Source organism: Rana temporaria, chromosome 1 (assembly GCF_905171775.1).
Source record: "Rana temporaria chromosome 1, aRanTem1.1, whole genome shotgun sequence".
Classification (NCBI taxonomy): Eukaryota; Metazoa; Chordata; class Amphibia; order Anura; family Ranidae; genus Rana; species Rana temporaria.
The window spans coordinates 285,092,617-285,109,781 of NC_053489.1; the positions used below are offsets into that span (position 1 = coordinate 285,092,617).

At 41.4% G+C, this 17,165-nt stretch overlaps 1 protein-coding gene across 1 annotated transcript in view; it reads left to right on the forward strand.

Annotated features, from left to right (window-relative positions):
• CEMIP2 (cell migration inducing hyaluronidase 2) overlaps positions 1–17,165 on the forward strand; it is a 144,245-nt gene that overhangs the window by 28,597 nt on the left and 98,483 nt on the right. The window contains exon 2 of the mRNA XM_040356498.1: positions 16,362–16,710. Within this exon, the coding sequence (XP_040212432.1) occupies positions 16,380–16,710 (331 nt within the window). The 5' untranslated portion in view covers positions 16,362–16,379. The remainder of the gene's footprint in view (positions 1–16,361; positions 16,711–17,165) is intronic.

Below are 17,165 nucleotides of genomic sequence, written 5' to 3' on the forward strand. Positions count from 1 at the left end.
ATCAACTCTGACCAGCTTCCATGTCCCTGCTGAAGAACGGCATCCCCACAACATGATGCTGCCACCACCATCTTTCACGGTGGGGATGTTGTAATCAGGGTGATTTGCAATGTTAGTTTTCCACCACACACCACACATAGCGTTTTGCTTTTAGGCCTAAAGTAACGTTTTGGTCTTATCTGACCAGAGCACCTTCTTATACATGTTTGCTGTGTCCCTCACATGGCTTCTCAAACAGCAAATAGGACTTCTTATGGCTTTTTTTCTTGCCACTTTTCCATAAAGGCCAGATTTGTGGAGCACTTAACTAATAGTTATCCTGTGGACAGATTTTCTTGGGGATGATGGATTGAACAGTGCTCTCCATGAGATGTTCAAAGCTTGGGATATTTTTTTATAACCTAACCCTGCTTTAACCTCCCTGGCAGTATGATTCTTTCAGAAGAAAGGCGCTGAAAGCGGTACCTTATTTGCAAGGAAATTTGGCGTTTTATACTGTAGGCCTGCAATTCTTAGGAATAACTCACTTAAATCTGACCAAACAAGAGTCTAGTAGGCATCCTGGGTATGAATTTTTTTAAAAAACAAAATTATAAATTATAATATAATAAATAATTATAACAAATAATATAATTATAATAAAAATTATTCAATAATGTAATCAACTCAAAATCACTGAAATTTGCTCAGTTGCGGAATTGTCGCTGTCATTACTTCTATTTTTTTTATGACGAATTTCCCCACAAATCGCTATCGCAGAATTCTGCAAGTGATTATAATTTATTATCGCTGTTTTCTAGCTGCTCTAAAATTATTTTTGACATAAAGGGACACTCTTGGTTGCTATGGACAATCTACAGTTTGCAGGGAGAAAGAACAGTTTTTATTATATAAAAGTACATGCAGGGCACTGGGCAGACCACTAGGGACAAGGGGGGTGTGTATTTTTTATATACAGTACTGTAATCTATAAGATTATAGTATACTGTATGTATTGTGTTTGTTTACCTTTTTGAATTTGGCGCCGTTCTCCGCCGTCGTAACGTCGCAGGGAACGGAGATCGGCGGCACAGGAGGACACTGTGAATCGAGTGAGGTCCCGCTCGCTCACACAGCGCCTTGGCATCGCTGGATCCAGGGACAAGGTAAGTAAACAATGCCTGTGGATTCAGCGAGGCGAGCCCGAGTGTGACTCGGGGTTACCGATCCTGGCCAAAAAATCTCACCCCGAGTCAGACTCGGGAACACCGCCAGGGGGGTTAAACTTCTCCAACTTAATCCCTGACCTGTCTGGTGTGTTCTTTGGCCTTCATGGTGTTCATAGTCTTAGTGAACAAACAAACCGCTGAGGGCTTTACAGAACAGCTGTTTTTATACTGAGAATAAATTACACACAGGTTGACTATTTAACCACTTGCCGCCCGCCAATGACATATTGACGTCGGCAAAGTGGTTGTAGAATCCTGACTGGGAGTCATATGACGTCCTCAGGATTCTGAGATGCTGCGCGCCCCCGGGGGCGCACATCGCGGCGATCGTTGTTGCAGGGTGTCAGTCTGACACCCCGCAACACCGATCAAGGTAAAGAGTCTCTCACGGAGACTCTTTACCACGTGATCAGCCGTGTCCAATCACGGCTGATCACATTGTAAATAGGAAAAGCCGGTAATCGGCTTTTCCTCACTCGCTTCTGTCAGACGCGAGCCGATCGGCTGCTCCTGTGACAGGTGGGGGTTTGTGCTGATCGATTAACAGCACAGCCCCCCCCCCCCCCAGGATGCCCCACGGACCACCAGGGATGGCCATATAGACCACCAGGGATAAAAAAAAAAGGATGCCACCCTAGACCACCAGGGATGAGGAGGACACAAAAAATGGATGCCAATCAGTGCCGCAATGGATGCCAGTCAGTGCCCACAATGGGCATCACTGATTGGCAGGCATTGTTTGGCACTGATAGGCACTATTGTATGTGTTGTACTAATGGATGCCAATCAGTACCCATCCATGCCGCCTATCCGTGCCGCCCATCAGTGCCGCATATTAGTGCCCATCAATGCCACCACATCAGTGCTGCCTTATCAGTGCCCGTCAGTGCAGTACCATCAGTGCCCATCAGTGAAGGAGAAAACGTACTTATTTACAATGTTTTATAACAGAAACAAAAAAAAACTTTTTTTTTTTTTCTAAATTTTCGGTAATTTTTTTTTTTGCAGAAAATAAAAAATCCCAGAGGTGATCAAATACCACCAAAATAAAGCTCTATTTGTGGGAACAAAATGATAAAAAAAGTGTTTGGGTACAGTGTAGCATGACCGCGCAGTTGTCATTCAAAGTGCAATAGCGCTGAAAGCTAAAAATTGGTCTGGGCGGGAAGGTGTATAAGTGCCCTGTATGGAAGTGGTTAATAGGTGACTTCTGAACACACTTGGATCCGCTCGATTTTATATAGGGGTATCAAAGTAAAGGGGGCTGAATACAAATGCATGCCACACTTTTCAAATCTATTTTATGTGTAAAAAATGTTGAAAACCCTTTATCATTTTCCTTCCATGGAGAGATAATGGAAGAATCCATCAGCACTGGATTTTATCCAGTGCTGATTGTCCTTTCATTGACCTTTTTATAAATATTTTAGGCTCCGTAGAAGAAAACTAATGATGACCATACATGCTTCGCTTTTTTTTTTTTTTTCTCTTGCATCCAATGGATGTGCAGTTTGATCAAAAATCGACATATGATCATGTAGCCATTCCCTTCTGATCAACTTGGATTCATTTGAACTTGATCAAACTGAGTCGATCAGCCAGTGTGGAATATTATCGATTTTGTTCTGCATTGATTTGACAGCACTGGGATCATAAATACGATCCTATTTTGATCAGATTATCGGGTTTCATGGTGGAAACTGGAAACAAAGGTTTAATTGATAACTTGCAAACGTAAGCTACGATCGAATTGTAACTATATAGATCGACAGCCACTCCCTGGTGTGTGTGTGTGTGTGTGGAATATTAAATGAATGGGTTGCCAACTATAGACTGATTATTCATAGTGGAAGAGATTGATCCGAACAGAAAACTGGTCATTTATTAAGGCCTTTAAGGTTGAGGCCGGGTTCACACTTGTCCGACAAACGCTCTGACATTGAGAGCTCATGTCACATGACGTGTGAAAATCAATGTTTCCCTATGAGAGTCGTCTTAACTGGTCCGACACAAGTCGGTCCGACTTTGAAAATGCTCCCTGTACTACTTTGGTCCGACTTTGATCCTACTTCAGCCCATTGAATATCATTGAAGTCGGACCAAAGTAGGATCCTTGTCCTTACCATCCGACAGCAGTAAGCCCAGGTGCAGTGGCGCAATCGGTGCAGCGCCGCAGATGCTGCATCGCACCAATTATGACAGTGTCATTGATGGAAAATGCCGCCGATTTGAGATGCGATTTGACATGTCAAATCGCATCTCAAATCGTACCAAATCGTACCCAGTGTGAAACTGGGCTAAAAGGAATTTATCTCACTCTGGGATTGTTTTGATTGGTCAAAGAACAAGTCAGACTATCACAAAGTCAGAGCAAAGTAGTATCCTGTTCATGAAAGTCGTATGGATGTAGGACCAATGTAGGATGGATGTAGGACCGATGTAGGACAGATGTCGCAGAGCAAAGTAGGATGAAAGTCATACTACTGTCGTGTAGTATAGTGTGAACCCGGCCTAACACAAGAAGAGTTGATTACGGCACCGGCTGTTTTCACACTGATCCGTTTTTATTGCGTTTTAAAGCAGAAGAAAAACACATGACAATTAAATCCAATGGAACTCTTCACACTGGTCAGTTGTGTTTTTCAAAGTCCTGCTTGCTGCATTTTTGGTGTATGATTGATACGATAAGAAAACTGCACCCAGAATGCACCTCTCCATTGAAATGACTGGAAAATGCATTTGCAATTGTGTGTGTGTGTGTGTGTGTGTGTGTGTGTGTGTGTGTGTGTGTGTTTTTTTTTTTTTGTTTTTTTGTTTTCACAGATGCCAAATGCAAAAACGGCGTTTTTGCAGTGGAGATGTGTGAAAGTAGCCTTAGAGCCACATAAGCTCTGCATACTTTCTACATAAAAGGAAGCTCCCTGGAGCGGAGTATTAATACTCCATAACATGATTGAAATTGAAACCTCTGCGATTCTTTTGTTCTGAGTGAAAGATTAATTCTGAAGCCCCTTCCCCCAGCCAGGCTAAAGTGAGCTAATATCCCAGTATTGGTAATGGGTTTCCCTAAGGGGCTCCAGAGTGTCCATTGATTCTGTTATTGTTTGCTCTTAGAAAACACAGCCTAGTTGATCCACTTGCATAGCGTTTACATTGGTAATGTATGAATATCTCTCTTCTTTCAATTATTACTTATGTTCCGGATTCTGTGACAGTGGCATGCAAAGCATTGTTTTGAAAGGCAGGTTGTGTCAGTTTCCCTTTTTTTCCCCATATTTTTCCATGATATTTTTCCATAAGCTGATGTATACCTCAAAAGAACGTCATTGTTAACGACCATTGAGTTATTTAGCATGGACTCCTGCTGAAAGGTCACAGAGATCCCAGGATCTTTACTGTAAATCGCAGTGTGACACCGATAGATATGTCAATGCAGGATGCCAGTGCCATACCTCTGCCCATGTCTGTGAGGAAGGTGTGTTGCTTGAACACCCTTTTGTACAGCAGTGTGACACAGATAGGTGTGTCAAGGCAGGATGCTGGTGACATACGTTTGTCTCTTTGGGACACACCTCTGTGAGCAAGGAATGTTTGTTGCTACAACACACTTTCGTATAGACAGTTTTCTGGCCAAACATTCATCGTGTTGTGTTTTTTTTTAACTGTATAATATTTATAATACATTTTGTGTGTGTGTGTGTGTGTGTGTGTGTGTGTGTGTGTGTGTGTATGTATGTATGTATGTATGTGTGTGTGTATATATATATATATATATATATATATATATATATATATATATATATATATATATATATATATATATATATATATATATATATATATATATATATATAGAAATGTGTGTGTGTTACAAGCATGTTTGAGGGCCACTTCACACCACAACGTGATGCAGGAAAGGCATGTTCCATGCATGGTTCCCACACCACACTGAAACCCACTGCTTTCTGCTATGGGTGCCAATGTAATGTTAATGGCAACACAAATAATGCAGATCTCAAACACTGTTCATTTTCAGGCACAATATCACATGGTACTGCAGTACCATGCATATTAGTGTGGCATTTTTAAAAGTAGTGCATACTTTTTTTTTTTTTTTTTTTTTTCAGTGTGATTTACAGCCCATTCAATATGTTTTACTATGTCAGTCAATCTACAGTAGTGAGACTCTATAGGGATACAGAGAGCTGTTTGTTGGCTTCTCTACAAATATCTATAGGAATTGTAGAGAAAGAACATGCATGCCTGAGGTCCTGTTCACACTGATGCAACGCATCGATTCCTGTACTTGTCCCACACACCCAATCGCACCATGGTTGCCCATGTTAATGACACTCAAAGCAAGTCACAAAATTGCCTGAATCGGATCGCATGGGTATGAACACCCATGCGATCCGATTTTAGTGCTGATGTGGTACAAGTCCTACAAAATGGGATCAAATTGCACCAGACAGAATTGCAGTGATTCCTGTGCGAATCGCATGCAGTTTCACAGTGTGAACCAGGGCAAACCTTAAAGGGGTTGTAAATACATTTTTTTTTTTTTTTTTTAAATAACAAACATGTTATACTTACCTCCACTGTGAAGCTCGTTTTGCACAGAGTGGCCCCGATCCATGTCTTCTGAGGTCCCTCAGCGGCTGTCTCTGGTCCTTCCTGCAAGAACTCCATACATTCATGTGAACTCCCTCAGCCTATAGCTGCGCTGCTTTTCAATCCATCCACTCTAGCCAATCAACGGCCAGGATGAGCGAATGCATTAAGGTGTGAAAACGTTTACCTTTTCAACCCCTTTAAGAGTTTTCATTTTGTATGCAGTCAGGCAGGTCCTTGCACTATATGGTTTTGTGAAATCTTAAGACCAAAATCTGCATAAAATCTAATAGTGTGTATGGGGTCCAAGTATTGGGGTTTGAAGGCTGTTACTGAATAAAGTGGGGGGTGAAATACCCTGAACAAATGAAATAAAAATACGGCCACACCCTAAGGAATGGCAAGCTGCAATATATTACATTTTTCTTTTTGGGTTTAGATGCACTTTAAGGTAAATATGTTGGTGACAACTAAAACCATATGCAATGAAAATGCACTATTTGTTTTATAAATTGTTTTGATCTTTAATGCTCAGCCAAGTCAGAATGGATTTGATACCTCATCTGATTCGGTTCTAATCCATACAACATGATGTTAGCTCTTTATTCCATAACACATTTTTTATACTACACAACTTTATGACCAGTCAGGGAGTGGGTTTGGTGGGTTGTGTATTATGCAGACATGGCAAAATAAGACAGCAGAAGGCAAGTTCTAATACTGGACGTGGTTCATCTGAAGAATAATGTACATCAATGGGTGGTGGTTGCCTTGTTTTCCAGCGCATAGCGCTGCTTTACCATTACGTCTTGCATGTTCTCTTGGGCATTCAAATATTTGACATCAACATCAGAACATTGGATAACATTTTGACTAATGTTAAGTCTTTTACAAATGTGGACAAATTAGTTTGATACCCCATCATGAAATAATAACTCCCAGTTTTCTCTGAAATGGCTTTAAACTGGTCAAAGTAACTGGCATCCATCATTTATTCCATATTTTAGTACCATTTTTAGACTTTTCTTTAGAATTTCGATTGAATGGAACAGGTTGAGTAATAAAACAAATGGCAATGGCATGGACAAAAATGATTTTTCTCTTGACCTAATATTTTGTTGTAAAACGTGTAGAGGCGAATCGCTGCAAACAAGCGAGTTCTATAACTCTGCCCTTGTCCACTTTTCTTTAAAAAAACTCTCTGGGTTGCAAGGTGCTTTCTCCAGATGTTCAGCTCCTTCCAGATGTTCGTCCCGCAACATGGATGCCCCCGCCCATTCTGGGTCAATCCATCACCCCCAGCACCAAAGTCAAAAGTCTCTTGAGTCATTTTTGACACCCACATGACAATGGATGCACAAATAGGGTCAGTAGTCAGCGGATCGCACCATCTGCTGCGCCTTCTACGCAGACTCACTCCCTTTATCCCAAAAAAAGACATAGCAGTCGTGGTGGGGACACTTATCAACTCCAGACTAGACTATGCAAATGCCCTCTATCTTGGACCCCTAAAATACCAAATCACTCGTCGTTCAAAATACGGCCGCTCGACTTGTGACTGGGAAAAAACCATGGGAATCAATCTCACCTTCGTTGAGATCCCTTCATTGGTTGCCCGTAAAAGACAGAATCACTTTCAAAGCTCTCTGTCTAACGCATAAGTGTATTCTGGGAAATGCCCCCCAATATCTATGCGAGAAACTAAAAGCTCACAACACCAATCGCATTCTGCGATCCACCAACCAAAATCTACTCCAGATACCCAAAGCCAGATACAAGTCCAAAGGAGAACGAAGATTTGCGGTCCAAGGACCCAGACTATGGAACGCTCTACCAACCACCATCTGATTGGAGGTAAACCACCTGGCCTTCAGGAGAAAGATCAAGACCCATCTCTTCTGAGGGCCCAGGGAATGGATACCAAGCGCCCAGAGGCGATTCAGTTCGCATGTGTTGCGCTATATAAGTTGCTCACTTCCATAGATGTTCAATAAATTCAGATCAGGGCTCAGAGAAGGACACTTCCGAATAGTCCAATGTTTTCTTATCTATTCTAGGATGATTTTAGCTTTGTGTGCTTCGGGTTTTTATGCTCTTGGGGGACCCATGACTTGTGATTGGAACTAGGCTTTCTGACACTGGCCAGTACGTTTTGGTGTTTTCTCTGAAAGCTTCATTTTTATTTATTTTTTTTCCCACAAAAGGCTCCAGTATTTTCACCTCTCCTAGCATTGCGGCCTCTCAATATGCATATTAGAAAATTCAAGTCTGGATTTTTTTTTTTTTAACTCAAAAAGGTATGGATGGTGCAATAAAACACTGATGTAAGTTGAAGTTCAGCTTGTATCTCTGTGGTCTTTCCATAGCTCTGTCTACTATTCACTCTATCCGACTGTTTAGTCTGGGTTGTCTTTTTTTTTTTTTTTTGCCACTCCCATATATCTTTAAACATCTTCAAAATATTTGCAACTGTAATCATGGGAGCGCACACTGCTTCAGTGTGGGGTCTGATGACTATACTTAGAGTGGACCTTCAGCCATTTTTTAAAAATTCCATCTAATCTTCTGCCCTTGTTTTAACTTTAGTTATTAAAACCTAATATTTTTCTTGTCTGGTCATTAGCCTAGGCTTATGACATCATGCACAGCTCTCACTCTTGTGAGAGTTTGCCAGGAAGGGAGGGGGATTAGTCATAAGAGGGCCAATAAAAGCTGCAGAGCGTCTATGTAAATCCAGGAAGTGAACAGGCAGCAGCTTCAGCTGTCCACAGTTAAAATGAATGCAGCCAGACTTGGTGAATGGAGATTTCTGCAGCATATTTGGCAAATATAGAATCGCAGTACATTTAAAATAATATGCAAAGTGGTTGGAGGGAAGCTTCAGAACGGCAAAGATGTTGTCGTTACAAATTGTGAGCAGACTGCAGTCCCCCCCCCTTTTTTTGTTTTATGTATATAGATGTGTGTATGTATATGCAGTTCCTCTTTAAGATGTTGTAAAGTGGTTGGTTGTAAAGCTTGAAGCCATTTTATGCATAAGATAAAAAAACTTCAGTGTGCAGCTCCCCCTGCAGTCCCCCATAATACTTGCCTGAGCCCAATCTGAATCCAGTGATGTGCGCGAGAGCAGCTGCAGTCCCAGCATTGACTCTGGCTGCTGTCAATCACAGGAAGTGAGGAGGAGGTAGTGGGGGCGGGGCTCTACGTTTCTTATGGACACATAGATCAGGGCTCAGGAACATGCACGCACGCACACGTGCCCTTATAGCTAGCAGCCATCACCCCAGCTCATGCATTTAAGCTGCCAAAGCCTTGCAGGGGGGAGGAGCCAGAAGTGCCAATGGGGAGACCCAAAAAAAGGAGAATTGGGGCTGCTCTGTGCAAAACCACTACACAAAGCGGGTAGGTATAACATGTTTGTTTTAAAAAAAAAGTTAAGCCTTTAATATCAATGTAATGATAATTATTGAAAACAGTCTGAAATATCACTACGATCCAATTATTTATAATCCTTTCTAAGGTACCAACATCTGTCCAGGCCATGTTAGAATATCTTTGCAGAATGAGCAATCATTTTATCTATTTTCTCACTTTCTTTGCTTTACTCTGATGTGCTAAAGGCATGCAGGTATATACAGAGCTTTTTTTCTCAGAAAATAGGTGCAGGAACTCAACCACGACCCCGTTCAGATTTCACAAACAGTAGAAGGGTCTTAAAGGGGCATTAAATACCAGAATTGCATCACATACAGAGTGCAGAGTTCAGGGGGTTACAAAGCTGTCACTTGTAAACACAGAAACCAGACTTCTGTGTTTACAAGTGATTGTGGTGAGCAGGCACCAATGGGTCTGAGCCAAAGGTGGTGGAACTCAGTTCCCCCAAGTTCCCCCTGAAAAAAAGCCCTGGGTATATATAATGAGCAAGTGCTTTTAATTTTAATCACGTGTCATGAGGAATAAAAGCATTGTTTCATTGATCTGTAAGAAAATGGGACAACCAAATCTCATGCACAGGGGCATCCAGTATGCATGATGCCTTGGTGGACCCTTTCTCCTATGTTAAAGCTGTAGTAAAGTCTGCTTTTTTTATCCATTGGATAGGCAGTGTTGTCTCCTCCTCGCCACCTGCTTTAACTCGTAAAAACCTGCACCACATTGCTGCGACCATGTACATTGCACACAGTTGCAGCAGCGCCAATCCAGGTAATGGGTTGTGTTTGGCACGGCTGTCACGCGCGATAGGGAGGACAGTTCTTGTTGTTGCCATGAAGGAAAAGCTTTGCAGCTTGAGCGGGAGCAGTAGAGGGGTGGTTACACCAATGTAAGTGAGGCCCTAACACTGTGCTAGTGCTGATTTATGTTCTTAGGTCATCACAGGAGCTACACATCTTATTGAAATCTTTATAGGCTGTAGACAGAAGCCAAAGTAACAACTGAAATCCAACAAGGCCAAAATAAGTGTCAGTTTTCTTTTAACAGCTGGTCACAACTTCAGCATTTAATGGACACCACCCCCACTCCTGTACAGCATATGGAAAATTCTTAGAACTGCAGAACCTGGAATATCGTGTATTATGACATTTTGTGTCCTTTTACGTTTTGAGCTTTTGCCACTGATGGCATTGATAAACCAGTAATGTAGTATACAATATTTCATTTTTTTTTTAGAACGCTACTTCTGCTTAAATATTTGTTTATCAGTCCTTTGAGTTGGTGATTTGTGCACATCCTGTATGACACACAAGCACAGAGCCAGGATGTTTTAGAATCTAGAGTTGTTGAAAATCAAGATATTGTGAAACGTTGAGGATTTTTGCACCACAGTGTGCTGGAATTGCAATACACAACACAAGGAAACCAAGACGTGCAGGGTAAGCATAAACAAGGAACAGGATGAACTTTAAAAAATATACATCTAGCATTCCTGAGTCAATTAGGATTTTATCTGTTTTTTTTTTTTTATTATACAGCTTGTATCCATGATAAAGCATTTTTTTTTTACTCCAAGTGCTTTTGACAACCTAACACTATTATTTTTATATTAGTGGTATACTCTATATTAATGTTTTTAAAATAATTTAGTTGAGAAAATAAATTACTCCCAGATATAAAGTAAACAGTGCAGTTGTAAGTCTGATACGGAGCATTTAAAGGTAGACTTCACTTAAAGCGGTTGTATACCCGCATTTGTTTGTGTGTGTGTGTGTGTTTTTTTGTTTTTGTTTTTTTGTTACACCTGAAAAGTAAAAGCCATAATGAGCTAGTATGCACAGCATACTAGCTCATTATGAAATACTTACCTTAAAACGAGGTGTAGGGAACTTACCTGGTCCACGCTGAGCGAGCTGTCATCTTGCTCCGGCGTGTCTTCCGGGTATCGCCGCTCCAGCGCTGTGATTGGCTGGAGAGCCGATGTCGTCACTCCCGCGCATGCACGTGGAAGATTTCATTCCGGCAAGGGCCGGCCCTTTAGCCGAGGATCCCCCCTGCGGATGCGCCACTGCAATCGGCAGCGCATTGCAAAGGGAATATCTCCTAAACTGTAGAGGTTTAGGAGATATTCTCTATACCTACAGGTAAGCCTTATTATAGGCTTACCTGTAGGTAAAAGTTTAAAAAAAGGTATACAACCGCTTTTAAATCAATAGTAAAGGTAATTTTATTTTGTGTAGTAATTTTTGCACAGAGCAGCCCCAATCCTCCTTCTCGAGTCCCATGACTGGCACCACCTCTTCTCCGAGTTCCCCCATAGCAAGCTTCTTGCTATGGGGTCACTCGTGCATGCTCGCTCCCAACCCCGTCCTCTGTGTTCATAAGACACATGCAGGACAGGGCTCTGCCCCACCCCCTCTCCCTCCACACTGGCTGTGATTGACGGCAGTGGGAGCCAATGACCCAGGAGAGCAGCCGCTCTCATGCATTATGTTGCATTGTGATAGGGGTCGGGTAAGTATTGGGGGGGCTGCTGGGGGATCTGCATACTGAAAGTTTTTACCCTAATGTATAGAATGTATCAAGGTCAAAACAATTCAGCCTTTGGAACCACTTTAAACCCTTGACGCTGACCCCACACAGATATGCGGTCCCACTAGACTGGGCTTTTTTCCATGGGGCCGCTTATTTGAATATGTCCCTTTCGGCACAGAGGCTGTGGTCTCACCTAGAGCCCTGGGCCACGGACTAATGATCGGGACCTGGAACACCCGATTCCAGGTCACCTGTTTGCAGCGATAGCCTATTACAGTGATTAGTCACTGTGAAGCCTGCCGTCATGTTTTCTCTCTCTCTGTGAATGGAGGAGAGAGAGATGTATCGTATATCTTTCCTTGCAGAGAAAAAAAGTGTGTGTGTGTGCGCGTTTTAAAAAAACCTAGATCAAGGTTCAGCCAAGGGTCAGTGCCAGGGTTAGTGTTTGGGTCAAAAGTCAGGGTCAGTGTGGTTGTGTGTTTGTTTTTTGAATTGGTATTGTTGTGTTTTTACTGTTGGTAGGATAAAAACAAAATGTGCACTATTGTTTATGGGCTGTACTAAGGCTGCATTCACACCTAAGCGACAAAACGCCCGACGCGGGACGCTTCTGTCGCTAGAGGGGAGAATTCCCATTGCCGTTTATGGAGATGGTTCACATCTCATAGACGCGCAACGCCTGTCGCCTGAAAAAAAGTCCCGGACCCTTTTTTTCACGCGACAGGCGCGTTTTCCCATAGACAGCAATGGGAATACTTTAGAAAAAAAAAAAAAGATACATTTGTAATCGCGGCAAATCTGCCGCTACACGCGTACGCGGCTGTCGCTTAGGTGTGAATGCAGCCTAAGAGTACAAACAACTAACATACACATATATGTAGTATAGCAGCAAGCGTCAGGAGCAGGAGAATTTATTTAATCCTGGGTCGGTGGGGATCCAATAAGTAAAATGCTTTTCCCTGTCATCTAGTTATGAACAAGCATTTAACCCTTGCAGTTTTTACTTTCCTCGGAGTTGGACTTTAACCCTGGCAACTGTGCAGACCAAGTTGGTATCAGAGGGCTATTGAGTCCTGTAAGATTTCTTTACTTGGCGGCTCTTACCCAACTCCAGCAAAAACATGCAGTAAAAACATGCAGTATTTATTGAAACATGCAAGTTCACACTGGGCATGTCTGATTTACAAATGATTTATTTCTCCCATTTCTGTCATTTCAATGTACAATTATCTCATGGTCATCTAGGCCTTCTTCCTCTACAGCATTTCCTCTGAAGGGAAACACAGAAGATAAACTTTCCAGTTGTTTTTCTTCATCATGATAAATAATAGGATTGTTTGATTTCTTACTGTAGGCGAGAAGAGTCAGTCAGTCTTTTTTCCTTGTAAAATGGCAATGATCATTTTATATCGCAGCAGTGAATGTATGTGTAATAAAAAAAAATAAAAAAAAAATATATATATATATATATATATATATATATATATATATATATATATATATATATATATATATATATATATATATATATATATATATATATATATATATATATATATATATATAATCTCATTATATTTCCTAGAGTGGTTTAAAAAAAAAAGGAACTATATGGTACAGTAAGTATGTTTCTTGTTAACTGATATGTTTATAGCAGTGTTAACAAGAATGTACCACTCCTTTACTCTGAGGTTGTCCATCTGGTTTCATTTACCAGCAGCTTGAGTGGTAGTGTGCCGCGGGCATCCCTATACCCAGATGTTCAGAGTGTGTTTGAGACATCAGTGTGCTGCAGCTGGAAAGACCTGGTATCATATGTATCATTTTTCTAGTATTGAAGGTGGAAATTGAAACGGTGATCCCATGGCTTTGCACAATGATGCCTAACTCGCTGTCCAAGGGGCCCATAAACCCAAGGAATTTTGTTTTTAATAAAGTTTTTTTTTTTTTTTTTTTTTTTTTTTTTTTTTTACAGAGGAAAGAAAAGTAAGACATTTTTCTATTTACAGTTGGAAAATACTTTAATTTACTACAGAATTTATATTTTGCTAGTTTAAAAATGTATACTTGCCTAGGTGGATGCAGCATCGAAGCGATGCTGCCTTTGTTCTTGCTGTCTTTGTAGTGAGAAATGAGCAATCAAACACAGCAGTCGTTCAGTTTTCCTCTTCTGCTCTGAGCAGAGAGCTGTAACTGTCAGTTTCTGGTTCTCAGCTCTCCCCTCCAGCACTCACTGGAGAGCTGGGCTGTGGAAGGGGCTGGCTCAGGCTCCTGGCGGCTTGCTGTTAAAATGAGCTAGGTGGCGTTCCAGGCTTCTGGGCGGATACCGGCCATATGGTTGGGATCTTTCCCGAGCTAGGATTCGCTCTGTGACATCATCTGAAAGTGGGCTTTAGAAAGAACTGCACTCCTGTGATCCATATGAGAAGCTTTGGCTCTTTAAACTATATGTAACCCAAGTTTCTAAAATTGTATACAAGCTTTACCATGATTACATTTTGAATGTAATTTCCATGCTTTTTAAATCTAAACCCTTCATTAAAATACTCTTCAGATCTTCCTCCTATGAAGGACACTTGATTTAGAGGGGGACAGTGCTCTGTCCTTGTCTCCAGATTGCACTTCTGTGTTGCCATGGAGGTGCGCTGTCAATTGTCGCTGTCAGAAACCCACCCTGAGAAATACCATGCAGCCTTTGCTAGAGTGCATGTAGACAGGAAGTGGCTACAAAGAGAATGAGATAAAGCTATAGCAGCGAGATGAAACAATAGGATATAAATTATGGCAGAAACGAATGGCAGATTGTGATACACATTGGGGGAGATTTACTAAAACGGGGGCACTCAGAATCTAATTCAGCTGTACATGTTAGCCAATCGGTTTCTAACTTTAGCTTGTCCAATTAAGCTTCGACAATAAAACCTGGATGCCGATTGGTATCTACTCGGAGCTGCACCAGATTTTGCGCTCTCTGGTTTTAGTAACTAACTCCCATTTTTTTTGGCAAAGAAAATGTAATTCCGTTGGGGTTTACCTCTATGTTCACTGGTATGGGAAAGATTTAGAGTAAAACTTTTGTGAGAAATGGAGGGGTTCCATTGCTGATCTCTTTCTAAAAATGTCAAACGCCTGTATGTTTGGATCTAAAAGCCTAAATACTTTGAGTCGCAGAACTGGATCTAGTATACCAATCGGGAAAGGCAGAGGAAAGTCAGAAGCCCTTGTTTGCATAATGCCTTGGTCAGCAGCTAGTCAGGAAGAAAGCCAGGTAGCTGTCATTTTTGGCATCAATGGCAGGCCACATGTTTCTCTAATAATGGGTTACCTTTTAAAATGTAGTACTTCTCCAGAAAATTGACAGTTATATTGATGCATTGCATTCACTATATTAAATAACTACTATATATCTGTCCTCCACCCCCCCCCCCTCTTTCCTCTGCTTGTTAGAACAACGGTCTGCTGTTGAGCTCTCAATACCTGGCCAACTTGCAATCATGGGATCCTTGTAATCAGCATTCATTGTAACAAATGGAATGTCATGTTTGTTCAAAGCTCCCATTCAACACTGCAGATCCTGCCAAAGCTTGCTTCTTGTCTGCTACTTTTTCTTGTTTTGTCAAATCACTCAGCCTAACATCTGTGACTGCCAGGTGTACAGAAAGGAACCGTTCATTTCAGAGGGTCAGGTCAGCAATTGAAAGCAATTTGTAATGTTCTTAGTCTAGCAATACGTTGTATACATGGTCTGAATGTGCAAAATCCAATTGAGTCCTCCACCCACACTAAACAGCATGAGATATAGGAATCTTCCATGTCGCCTATTGTAGTGTGACAGTGGCAATTAATACCTGAACATTGACTGTATCTGCTTAGAGGCAGTCAGGCTTTGGCTGACCATTTTTCACCTAGTTCCTTTTGAAAAAAATTTGCTTTAAAAAGCCGACTTTTGGGTTGAGCCAGGTGGTGCCAACAAGGCCATCCATGGATTGCATTTCGGCTAAAACATCTAAATAGGACAGAATTTGAGTAGTTTATTGCAGATTTAAGTGCTACAGTAGATCATGAGTTGATTGTTCCGTGTATGGTGTAGAAGAGTCTACTACGGAGACTGGATATGGCATTGCTAGTGAGCAGTAGGTTGAAATTGCTTTTAGGCAGATGAATAAGTATAATGAAATGCTTGGGGGTCATAAGGGAAACTGTCCAACATACACTGAAGAATTGATGCCCAAATTAATGGAGAATGATTGAGGGGTCTAATCATCTGGCTGTAATGATCCGACCCCATTATCTGTCAACAGCTTTGTATTTCATTTGGCTGCCTCATGAAGACTGTACTTGCTATGTAGGTACCAGAAGAAAACATGGAAATTGTTGACACCTGAATGGAGACCTCTCTATAAATATATATATATTTTTTTCCTTGGGCATTTTGGATAGTACTAAAATTGGCAAAATGGGTAATGCATACTGCTACAAAGCTGAGTGTTATACCTTGTTCTCAGATGTGTGTCTTGTACCTTTCTATTGTCTTGCTATTAATCGCTTTTTTTTTTATATACTTTGTTTTGGCAGATTTGACATCACATAACAATGCATTCAGGTGACTACAGAGGGGGCTCCAGGCTGTTCCTCCAGCCACAGAATGGCAGCAACCTGCGCTCACCAGGTTACGTGCCTGGCAGAATTGTTCCATTACGCCCACCACCTCTTCCAAAGACTCAAGCATCAGCCAAATTTAATTCTGCGGGGCAAGAAGCACATGCAACATTTGGGTTTTCTAGAGACGAACAAAACAATCATGCACAGGTCATTCGCAGGAGAAGACATAAAAACACTTTTATATGCTTTGCTATTTCCAGCCTGTCGTTTTTTATCATCCTTGCAATTGTTCTAGGAATATCCTCAAAGTATGCCCCTGATGGTAAGTTTCCATCTATAAAAGTCTGGGTCATTGTTGTGAATTTTTACATATAGGGTATAAAGTTAGAAACCTAGGTTTACATAACCCATTATCAAATTTTTTATTTTAAGGTTTAACTTTGATAAAACATGCCTGTATGATTCGCCTGGCAGTATGGGATTGGTGCAGCAATGAAGAGTTCAGTAGTTTTATAGGCTCTGTGCTGTCCTCAAATGGTACTGATGCTGTTGAGCAAACCAGTGGACCCAAAAAGGAACATGAACTGATACAAACTCTAAATTCAGTCATCTCGAGGGCAGCACAGGTGCTAAGGCCCCGTACACGCGGCCGAGAAACTCGACGAGCAAAACGCATAGTTTTGCTCGTCGAGTTCCTTGTGAAGCCGCCGAGGATCTCGGCGAGCCAAGTTTTCCCGTTGACTAACGAGAAAATAGAGAACATGTTCTCTATTTGGC